Here is a 12,332-nt window from a genome sequence, read left to right as displayed (position 1 = left end):
CGGGCAAGAGGTTTTGTCAAAGCAGGTACTTGGATTAAACATTCAATTGTAGAAAAATTTTAGCGTTTATTAAATTGATGATTCTAATCGATTGGAGCTTAGACTATGAAGTCAAATAAGTTTTCATTAGGGGTGAGTAAAAAAACTAATAAACCGAGAAAACCAGAAAAAAAATAACCGAAGAAACCAAACCGAAAAAAAAACCGAATTAACCGATTTAAAAATTACAAAAAATTTCCGGTTCGGTTCAGTTTTTAAAGTCTGAAACCGACTGAACCGATCCGAACTACTTCAACCAGCCAGCACTTAAAAAAAAAAAAGCAAGTATAAATAGGATGTTTTCTAACCCTAAAGTAACATTCACACCTCCCCCACTCCCTTTGCTCTCTGCATCTCTCTCCCTCCCTTTACTCTCTGCATCTCTTATTTTTTATTTTTCTCCCCTCTCTTTACTCTTTGTAAACCTAAAGTTACAGGTTTTATGGGGTGCATGCATGATGTGGGCAAGTGTCAAGGGGTGGATTTTTTTCCCTTTCATTCCCCCCCTTTCCCCCCTGTTGTGTTTCTTATCTTTTGCTGGCTTGTGTGGCTGAGGGTTTGGACATATTTGTTCATACAAGTTTCAGCCAACAAACATGACATCTTTATTGTGCGTAGCAGAAGCTTTGGATTTGGAGGCTCTTGTTTTAATTGTGGGCGATCGGAGCACAGAGCATCAGAATGCTCAAACAAGGAAGATTTTTAGTTGTCTTCTTTGACGTAGAGATTTTTTTGGGACTGTGAACAAGTTGGAGGCGCTGCAGCTGGGAATTGCTTCCTATATTGTTTGCAACTGGAATAATTTCAGTTTGAACCGGTTTGGAAGGGAAAAAAAACCAAACCGAACCGAAATTAATCGGTTGGAACCGATTTTCGGTTCGGTTCAAAAACTTAAAAAAAATCGGTTTGGTTTTTTATTTTAGTCCAAAACCGGACGACTCGAAAATGCTCAGCCCTAGTTTTCATATGCAATTTCTAGTATTTATGGTTCAAATTTCAAGAGTAAGAGAGAGATCGTGAATTTCAAGAAATACATATCTGGACTAAAAGAGAAAGTTGAGTGTGAGTGCGAGTGCGAGTGTAATCTATCTCTTTTTATATATTATATATGAGTGCAATTTCATTTTTTAATTATTTTTAAGACTTTTGTTTGATCTATAATTTGAAGTGTAAACTCTCAAAGTACAATAAGAAAGTAAAAATTAAATCAAATCTTAAATATTTTTTTTTATAATCATCCCTAAAATTAAAAATCAATAACAACAATTTAGAATAAAATAATAATAATAAATGACTTATCCAAATAATAAAACTTAGAATACTCAATTTCCCTGAACCTAACAAATTTTCACCACTAATTATAAAAAAAAGTTAAAAAGTTTATATGTTCTAATTTTTCAATAAAATCTTCTATCCCTTGTCTTATGTGTATACATCCATACAAAGCTTCATTGAAACCCTATATTTTTTTTAGTTCTGTCATTAATTTTTTTTCTAACTTATTTATGCTTAACACAAATTTATTATTTTTGATACCTTTTGTTGTTTTTTTTAATTCAAATAAATTGTTAAATAGTTTGGTTGTTTTAATTTTTAATTATAGTTTGTTGATACATTGCAAAGTTGTTATATGTTAGATTTCAAAATTAATAGCACTAATGATTTTTTTAATAATTAGAGGATCATAACACATTGTTAGGTGATGTACTTGATCTTCAAATATAAACTAATCAATTGTTGAATTTATAATAAATTAAATTGTTGAATTTATTTAATTCTATTTAATTAGATTATAATTTATATTGGACCAACGTATTAAGAACCTAATGAGTCATACACATTAAAAATCATTAGTCAGAAATTAAACTGAGATTATTTAATTAAGTATGACTTAATTAAAATATATTTTAGAAATTAAGGACTAAAATATAATTAATACATGGATTATATTTCTAAACTTGGAAAAATCAAGTAACGACTTCATTGAGTTAATTTCTAAAATTATCCTGAATTAATATGTGGATATTATTAAAAGAAAAAATTGATATTCCAATTTATAGAGTTTTTCATATTTTCCTATAAATAGTAAACTATGTCTTTTATTTTTGTGTGGTTATCTGTTAGACAGAAAAACTACGTAAATCACAGAATAAAGAACTAACACTCCAGGCATAGAAATCTATGTCTACTAAGTACCCGTTTGTTTACGCGGTAACTTTTGCTTCTAAAGAAAACTGCACAAACTGAAAGTTTGGTTATGATAAAAATGCATTTCACTGTTGACATGGGACCCACACAAAATTTGGAATAAATCGCAGGTTTGTGGAAAGCAGCTCTCAGCTGCTTTCCGCAAACCTGCGGACAGTGGAGAGTGAAACTCCATTGTTCACGTGAACAGTGGAGTCACTCTCCACTGTTCCGGCCGAACAAAATAATTGATTGGAGCTTAGACTATGAAGTTAAATAAGTTTTCATATACAATTTATAGTGTTTATAGGTCAAATTTCCAGGGTTTTAAAAAAAAGATCGGGAATATTAGAAGATACATATCAGGACTAGAAAGAAAAAAATAAGTGTGAGTATAAATGTGATCAATTTCTTTCATATATTATATACCAGTGCAATCTCATCTTTTAATTATTTTTAAGATTTTGTTTGATCTATAATTTTATAATTTTAAGTGTAAATTCCCAAAGTACAATAAAAAAGTAAAAATAAAATCAAATCTTAAGAGGGATTTTTTTTGTTTGTAATCATCCCTAAAATTAAAAATCAATAACAACAATTTAGAATAAAATAATAAAAAAATGACTTATCCAAATAATAAAACTTAGAATACTCAATTTCCCTGAACCTAACAAATTTTCACCACTAATTATAAAAAAGGTAAAAAGTTTATATGTTCTAATTTTTCAATAAAATCTTTTATCCCTTTGTCTTATGTGTATACATCCATACAAAGCTTCATTGAAACCCTATATTTTTTTTAGTCCTGTCATTAATTTTTTTTTCTAACTTATTTATGCTTAACAAAAATTTTGATACCTTTTGTTGTTTTTTTTAATTCAAATAAATTGTTAAATAGTTTGGTTGTTTTAATTATTAATTATAGTTTGTTGATACATAAAATTGCAAAGTTGTTATATGTTAGATTTCAAAATTAATAGCACTCATTGATATTTTTTTTTTAAATACAAACACTCAATTAAAAAAATTAAAATCCATACACTCAAATAATAATAAAAAAAATACATATACTTAATTGGAAATAAAGTGAAAATCTCATGCCCATGTCTGACACATCAATATAATGGCATACCAATTTAACAATTACGTCTTGTATATATTTAACAAAAATAAAAATTAATTAATGAAGTGAGATCAATCTAATGGTTAGAAAAAATTCAAAATTCTCACATTGGAAACATAAAAACTAATATACTCAATTAAAAAAAATTGGAAAGCTGGTAATTTCCCAATGGATGAAGCCTTTTTTTTTTTTTTTTGATGACTTATCCGAGTTAATCCCTGGGCTGATCCACTCTGGATCTGGACAGTGGAGTTCGAGGCCCAACTCTTGAAGACAAACAAACATGCAGCTTGCTTCCGAAAGTTAAGGAAGACCCAACCGCAGACACTGGCGCGTGTCCAGTAAAGATTTATCGAGGTTTTGAAACCTAATTCCCATTTCAACCCTGACCTTCTTTGTCACCACAGTTGATGAAAATGAAAATATATTAAAAAGTAAAGTATATTTTGGTCAAACAGTTGGGTGGAGAAAATTACAATGAAGACAAGAATATAACCACAAACTAAATACATAAAAACAGAAGATTAATGTTTTTTGATTTTAAGGTTGAAAATGCTGGGAAAGAAACTTTGCAAAAAAGCAAAATAAGAAACAATAACAGTAAAATTGAGCTAACAAAACACAACAACAGTTAGCACTTAGCAGCAGCAGCAGCAGCAAAAACAACCACCAGCGATTGCTGCTTCTTTTCTGCTTTGATTGATTCCCATCTATCTCTCTCCCTCCCTCTTTTACATGGATACATACACGAAGAGAACACAAGAAAGACCAAATTGTGTGTAACTTTATCTGTAAGTATAGATGAAAATCACCTTTCCTCTTTTGTCTACTCTGATTCGCTACTTCCCCCCTTTTGCCATGTTTGCTGTATCTGCTGGTTTTTAATGTGAGTTTAATGTTTAATTTGTTTTCTTTTTGTGTGTTTTATGTATGCTGTCTTGCTTGAGAGTGTTTGTTTTGCTTTTTTAGACCAAACCCAGATCTTGTTAGCTTCTGACCTAGCTGAATTCTTAGTCTATCATGGAGGAGCTGAAGTAAACAGAGGGAGTGGTTTTGTGTCTGTTTGAGAGAGAGAGGTGAATAGGATTATCTCTTACTTTTTTTTTATTTTTTTATATAAGTCAACTGCTATGGAATTTGATCAAAATCCAACTAATTGTTGCTTTGTTAAAATGCATCTGGGTTTCTTACTAGAACTCAAAAGGTTGTTTATATCTTCTTTTTTCTTTTGGGTTTAGAAGTGGAAAATGCACTATTAATAGCTTGAGATAAAAAAAGAAGGCGTTCATTTGATTTGACCTAAGTAATAGTATCTCTATCTAGGAATGGCTTTTTAATGTTCCAAATTTTTTGCACGCTCAAGTTAGTTCAATCTTTGTTTTGAGATCAGGAAGGGATTTTCCCAGTTGGATTGAAACATTTTTTGAAATTGAATGTTGTTCTGTGACAGTGGCGAAGATTGGACACTTAAGGATGGATTATCTCATTCATAGATCACTTGTTCTGTCCTGAGATTACTCTGCCGCCTTTCTGTCCGCTCCATCTCATCGAATTCTGCCTGTTGTCTTTCACTATTGCTGCTTCTGCTTTGGAGGACCTGTCGACTAGCATTGGGTTCAAAAAGTCCTGCAAAAGGAGGCCGTGTTGCCTTATAAGTTATGATTAAACAGATACTCAATAGGCTCCCAAAGAAGTCGTCTAAGTCAGCCGATAGTCGTGATGGAAGTGGAACATCTACCTCCTCATCAAATGCTTCTACAAGCTCAAGAAACAGTGATCTAGTCAGTAACCGATATGGAAGCTTGAGTGCTGCATCTCTGCCAGATTTTAATTCAGGTCCAAATTTAGGATCAGGTTATGGCAATAAGCTTTCACAAGCTGTGAATTCAAAGCTGAATGGGAACCAACCCATTCCTTATGAGGCCTTGCCTAGTTTCAGAGATGTTCCCAATTCTGAGAAGCCGAACTTGTTTATCAGAAAGCTAAACTTATGTTGCATTGTGTTCGACTTCAATAACCCTACAAAGAACCTTAAAGAAAAAGATATCAAGCGACAAACTTTGACAGAGCTTGTGGATTATGTTTCTTCAGCCAATGGGAGGTTCTCAGAAACTGTAATGCAAGAGATTGTTAAGATGTTGTCTGTAAATTTGTTTAGAACACTCACTTCTCCTCCTCGTGAGAATAAAGTTTTAGAAGCTTTTGATTTGGAGGAAGACGAACCTTTGATGGACCCTGCATGGCCTCATTTACAAGTTGTTTATGAATTTCTTTTGAGGTTTGTGGCGTCGACTGAAACTGATGCAAAGTTAGCGAAGAGGTACGTTGATCACTCATTTGTTCTCAGGTTGTTAGATCTTTTTGATTCAGAGGATCCCAGAGAGAGGGAGTATCTGAAAACAGTTTTGCATCGTATATATGGGAAATTCATGGTGCATCGGCCATTCATCAGGAAAGCAATTAATAACATCTTCTATCGCTTTATTTTTGAAACTGAGAAGCATAATGGGATTGCAGAGCTATTAGAGATTCTGGGAAGTATAATCAATGGGTTTGCTCTGCCTCTGAAAGAAGAGCACAAGCTTTTCCTTGTTCGAGCTCTCATTCCACTTCACAAACCAAAATGCTTGCCAATGTATCACCAGCAATTATCATACTGCATTACTCAATTTGTGGAGAAAGACTGCAAGCTTGCTGATACTGTTATACGGGGGATGCTGAAGTATTGGCCAATCACAAATAGTTCGAAAGAGGTTATGTTCTTAAATGAGTTGGAGGAAGTTTTAGAAGCAACACAACCAGCAGATTTCCAGCGCTGTATGGTGCCCTTGTTCTGCCATATTCGCTGTTGCTTGTGTAGTTTGCATTTTCAGGTTCGTAGTTTATTAATTTCGTCAATTTTTACTTGTTACTGGTTCTCCTTTTTGCTCCTCATGAAAATTCTTAAGGAAATGGCAAACTTTAATGAGCTTTAGATGATTTGAATTACTTGATTGGTCTTCTAGCCAGAATTGTTGTATCAGAGAAACTAGTTGAGGCATAAATCATTATTTACAGTATTTTTAAGGCCAAATGCGTGCTGTAATGGTGAGCAAAAATGCATATTCAAAGTTGTAAATAAAGATTTTTGTAATTTCTGTTGAGAATCTGAACCATCGAGAAACTGCAATACAAGTCCCAGATTCATGTTTAATTGTTGATTATTCAGGACCCTGACATAAGTGATTTGGAAAGGAGGGTTGTGGCACTTTTGTAGTTGCTTGCTATCTGATTAATTATGTTTTATAAGTTTATGTGTACATTGCTATAGCTGCAACCTTCCGTAATGGAGTTTTCAGAATGCATTTTATAAGAATATCTTGTGGATGAGCGGACTTGTTCCTGTCATGCACTTGGTTAATGTTTCTGATACCAATCCATCATCACACCAGCTTGAAACAATCACTCTGTATATGGATGAAATATGGGTTACGATGGAGTGACGGACCATGGTTTTTGTTTGCTATTAATAATTCACTTCAATGATACTTGTTGATGACAGTCACTTGGTTATGGTACCATCTACAATCCCCATGAAGCAGCTTTAATATATGCAGTTTAGTGTGTGCACAATGACTGTTATTCTTTAGTAATTATATCATACATGGACCACATATGTACGCCCCCTGATAGAGGTTGCTTTATTTTAGCTTGTTCTGTATGGTAAGGAATCATGTAAAGCATACGGGCCTGATGGCTGTGGTGGGAGGGAATGATTTGGCAGCATATATGCTGTGATAAAAGGATTTAACTGAAATCAAAAGGATTTTCTTTGTTGTCTTTAATTTGTGGGAATTGTGATTTAGATCATAAGTGATAGGCTGATTTACTTCAAGTGAATCTTTATATATGATTAGACCCGATCATATTGTTAGAAACATATGTAGAGGGTGGATTGCACCAGTCACAGAGAAAATGATGGAGAATCGATTAAAGATGATTCATGAAAGAGTGACTTGCTACAATTAGAAGGCACTAAAAAGAAGTTATGTGGATCAGAATTATGGAAAATGATATCGTAGTGTACCCTGGGCAGAGTTTTGCTTTTGAGGGAGGAGTTGCTGATGAAGTTCCATCACATATACTTGGTATCAAGCATATAGAAGTTAAGTTTTATTTAGGGGAATTGTCCTCTTAGCTCAACTGTGCTTTCTTCATACCTGGAAACTGTCTTAAACGGGAGCAGTTTGTAACTTATTAGCAATCATAGTGGGGCAGGTTCAGGATGGATCATACAATTCCTGTCCCCACACCATTATCCAAATCTATCCCTGTCCCTGCAAGCTATAGACTAGATAAAAGTTCTAATTAATTTGGGGCCCTTGTTTCCTTAAAATGCTGCGTGCAAGGCAGATGCTCTTGTATAATTTAGATGTTTTACAGTGATTGCAATAGAACTTGAAATTTAAACTAGAACCACATACATTCATGTGAGACTTTACAAAGCCCACAATCCAACATGCCCACCCTCACAAGCACACAATGGAACTAATTTCAGGATTTGTATAGAAAGGGGTCATGCCACTGTGTGCTTGGATAGAGGCTTTTAGTCAGAAGAACTCCAAAAAATTGTTCTTTCTTTGACATCATATCATTGTTGAGATGAACTTGGATTTCTGTTTAGAGTTTTCTTTCATTCTTTTTCTACATTCAACATTTCTGTTTTAGACTTAGTAGTATATACGCTGTGTGGCATTATAATCAGTGCACTGGTCTCTGTCTCCCCTTTGTCTTGCACATTCAATTTGTTACAAGCTTACATGCAGTTCAGTGCTAAAGTATAGTATGGTTATTGGTATGTTGTTATCCCATGCTGTACGCATTCAATCATGTAACTCCTTTATTTGTAGGTGGCAGAGAGGGCTCTGTTCTTGTGGAACAATGATCACATTGAGAACCTAATCAAACAGAATCGCAGAGTCATACTGCCAATCATCTTCCCGGCATTGGAGAGAAATGCAAGACAGCACTGGAATCAAGCAGTACAAAGCTTGACACTGAATGTTCGCAAGATCTTTTCTGATATCGACCCAGAACTCTTTGAGGAGTGTTTACTCAAGTTTCAGAAAGAGGAATCACGAGAGAATGAGATTAAGTCGAAACGTGAAGCTACATGGAAACGCTTGGAGGAGATTGCTGCAATGAAAGCTGCAAGTAATGAGCCAGTGCTCATCTCCCCAAAATCACGAGGCGGACACCATCTGGGTAGAGAGTTGGACTCATGCTAGTGATTTTGAAACTTCAACTTGGGAATTGGCATGCAAACCATTAACCATAGCTGGAGATGTTGTTTTAAGAAAGTGGGATATATAGCTGGTTATAGATTCCCTTGCTCACTGGCTTCTTTAAAGTTTCTGGTCTGCTAAGATGATTAAGACACAAGTTCAAGGTGCCGTGGTTGCATGCAAAATACCTGCATTTTGTTTATACTTGTGAATTGCGTCTAAGAGGTTGGGTGGACAAGACAAATGTGTGGTGCAGAGCAATCTGAAGGGCACTTTCTGTGAGCAAAGTTGGCCAGTTTGATGGTCGACTACGTTTTCAAATGGGTTATGAAAAAGGCTCGAACTCCAACTCTATGTACATGTAAAATTATTAATTTTGGTTTTAATGGTGAGTGTGCTATCATCAAACCCTTCTTCCCCCTCCCCCCCTTCTTTTCTTATTTTAAATTGTAACCAAAACGTTGATTTCATAAAAAGGGCTGAAGTTGAAGATGCTGCAGAGTGCAGAATAGAATAGCTCCAAGTAGAATGGAGCCTGCCCATTAACCCGCGATAAGTTTATCAGGAGAAGAAAATGTGAAACGGCAGGTTTGCTAGGTATTCACTTGATCATTGTCTCGTGTTAAGCTGATTATTGGCATGCGATAAGTTGCGGGCCATTTAACATTAAATTTTTTTTAAAAATATTATTAATATATTAAATGATTTTTTTAAAAAATATATTAAGATGATAGTATATTGTATTTAGATTTTTTAAATGAAAAAAAAAATCTAGGTGTTAATGTGTTTTCTAGAAAAAAAAATCACATGAGCTTGAGGAAAGCATTTTCATAAACTCAAAACTTGATGTATATTCAATAATAATTTTTTAAAAAATATTATAACAATATCAATTTATGTTAGCTTGTCAAAAATATAACTCGGATCATTAAATCATATTATAAAATTCAATTTTCAATTAATCCATTTAAGTCAACCTAAATTAACTTTCTAACCTTATTACTCGGGTCACAAGGTCAATTAATATAATAAAAGATAAATTGAAAAAAAATTTAATTTTTAACCATTTCAATATTGAAATATTGAAAGATAACATTACAACATAAAAAATAAAAAAAAAGTTATTGAAGAATAAAATTTAAAATTAAAAAAAATAAAAGAAAGGCAATGTTTCATTGAATTGCGCTAGTAGGTGAATTATAAATTTTTTAGTTCATGTAAAATGTAATTAATAGAAAGAAAGAAAGAAAAAAGGTTAACCATTGATGGATGAAGCCCATGCCCCTGGCTTTAATAACAAATGGTTTTTTATTTTATTTTATTATTTTTTTAGAGGGTGATAGGTGATTTGTCATCATCTAAATTTTTTAGTGAATGAAAAATTTAAATCTAAATATTTTAAAACAAAAAACTCAATTTTTAGTTTTTTTTCTTCTAAAAACACCTCCAAAACACAAGCACTTAATAATTCAAGACACCCCAAAATCACTCTAACAAATAAAAAAATAAATAGATCCCAATATAATTTTTTCCATTAAGTTTAGAAAGAAATACCATCTCTATTGAAACTCTTCTCAATAAAAAAAACCTATTGATATAAAAATCGTTCTTTTTTATGTCTAAAATATGGTCTTCTCCAATGTTTTTTTTTAATTCAAAAACTAAAAAATAAATAAAATAAACTTTTGGATCAAAATCAAATTTCTAAAAACTTTAAGATTCCCTGTATTTTCTTCATGTTTTACATTGTAGTCCTTTTTCTTCTAATCTTGTGTTTTCACTGCAATTTAAAATTTTATCTCATAAAATTAGATATTACTAAAGATTAAAAAAAAAAAGAGAAAAGGGGATGACATTGAAAAATTGGGGGGAAATGAAAAAAGAAAAGAAAAGATGAGAGGAGCTTCTTTTCAGTCTTCATTTTTTGTTTTTGTTTCCACCGAAATGCATAAGCTTCTTCGGTTAAGTTTTTTTTTTTTTTTTTTTTGAAAAAAGAAGAAATAAAAATTAGGATTCGGTCTCCAAAAGTTTTGAGAACCGAAGAAAAAGAAGTTTTCAAAAGATTTCAAAATTAGTTTTCACTTTTAAGGAAAATTCTAGGGTATGTTCATAATTAATAGAAAATTATTTTTTTTTCTATTTTTAGTTTTATTTTCAATAGAAAATTGATGAATATGTTTATTAGTTGATAATGAAGATGATTTGTTCAAAGAAAATAAAAAAAAATATATCAAGATTCATAAAAAAATCAAAATCATAGTTTATAAGAGTCATCTTAATGTTTTGTATTTGTGATAACTTACATTCAAATTAAAAATTATCATGAAAAAGTTATATTATTAATTAAAAAAATATTTGTATTAGATTTATAATGAAAATAAATTTATGATATTGATAAATATAAAAAATATAAAAATAAATAATTTTATTCTTTTACATTAGCAAATCCTAATTTAGGATTTTTGCTACAATTATCCATAATTGTTGGGGGTTATGGATAATTGTAGCAAAATCCTAAATTATGTAAAAAGGGAAAGACTAGCGAAATCATAGGCATTGAGGATGAAAGCATTTAGCGAACACATGCAGATTGGATGGATGGATGGATGAAAGGATCTAATGTTAATTACATTTGGGGCAAAATTAATAAATTCAAAACATTTAGAACTCAATTGATAATGGGATAGTACGTTAGGGCTAAATTGAGGTTTATTTTATTTTTGACTATATTTATTGTTACATATTTGGATTCTCTCAAGTGAGTTCAACTTTCAGTCTGATTCTTAGATGATTCTAGCTAGTTTTTAAATTCGCAATTCTAACGATACGACACATTCCTTTAAATATTATTTTTTTTATTGATTTTTTTTAATTCTATCATTTAAAATTAAATTGGTTAGAAATTAAGTTTTATCATTTGTTTTTATTTGCTATGAGGATATTTTAGTTTCATAATAAGGTCGTAGGTTTTGATATTTTAATCCTTGTTAAATCTGATCGTTTTTTATTTTCTTTCTAAAAAGTAATCTCGATCTCATAACTTGAGTCACAGATCCAGATCCTTCAACATTAAATTTGATTTTTATAGGGTTTTCTCCGTCTCATAACCTAGGTGACATGTTTAATAGGTGAATTCAGTTAATCCAATTTATTTTAATTATTTATTTTAATTTTATTATTTAATATTATATTTTAATGAGAATTAAATTTTATAATTTTATAATTTTTTTTATTAGATTAAATATTGTTTAATGAGTTATCTTGAATTAAAACATCAAAGGTATCGTAGATTGTATAAAAAAAAGGCAAATTACTCTAGACTCCCAAGATCACTGCCGATTACATTTTACCAAATAGTTTCATGTTGTAAATATTTATATGATTACCATTATATTCTAAATAATTATTAAAAAACCCTTATAATATTAATATTATTATTTTACCATCAAACTAATAATTACTAGTTTTTCTCACAATACACACCCACCATAGTTATTAAATCTGAACCAACTCGATATGTTGACCCGGTGGTTGGACTGATCTAGATAAGGTGAGAGACCAGTAAGAGCAAACAAACAGTCAAACTCGATCGACCCACCAGGTTGATTCGTAACCTGGACGACTCGGCAAAACCCGGTAGAGACCTGTTTTTTTTTTTTTCCAAATGTGTTTTTTTTTGAACCAGAGACCCTTCTTTTTTCATATATTTAGTAGATTAT

General features: G+C 31.7%; 1 protein-coding gene across 1 annotated transcript; it reads left to right on the top strand.

Moving 5' to 3' along the window:
• Window positions 1-3,873: 3,873 nt before the first annotated feature.
• Window positions 3,874-9,105, top strand: LOC7496643 (serine/threonine protein phosphatase 2A 57 kDa regulatory subunit B' theta isoform-like). Its single transcript, XM_002323961.4, is given in 4 exon segments — window positions 3,874-4,140; window positions 4,800-6,222; window positions 8,239-8,560; window positions 8,563-9,105. Coding segments are annotated over 3 exon segments (1,572 nt in total). The 5' UTR covers window positions 3,874-4,140; window positions 4,800-5,007; the 3' UTR covers window positions 8,598-9,105.
• The last annotated feature ends 3,227 nt before the right edge of the window (window positions 9,106-12,332 follow it).

The sequence above is a fragment of the Populus trichocarpa genome, chromosome 17 (genome assembly GCF_000002775.5).
Source record: "Populus trichocarpa isolate Nisqually-1 chromosome 17, P.trichocarpa_v4.1, whole genome shotgun sequence".
Taxonomy (NCBI): domain Eukaryota; kingdom Viridiplantae; phylum Streptophyta; class Magnoliopsida; order Malpighiales; family Salicaceae; genus Populus; species Populus trichocarpa.
The sequence above is the reverse complement of the archived record's forward strand: the minus strand, read 5'-3'. Positions and strand labels throughout refer to the sequence as shown.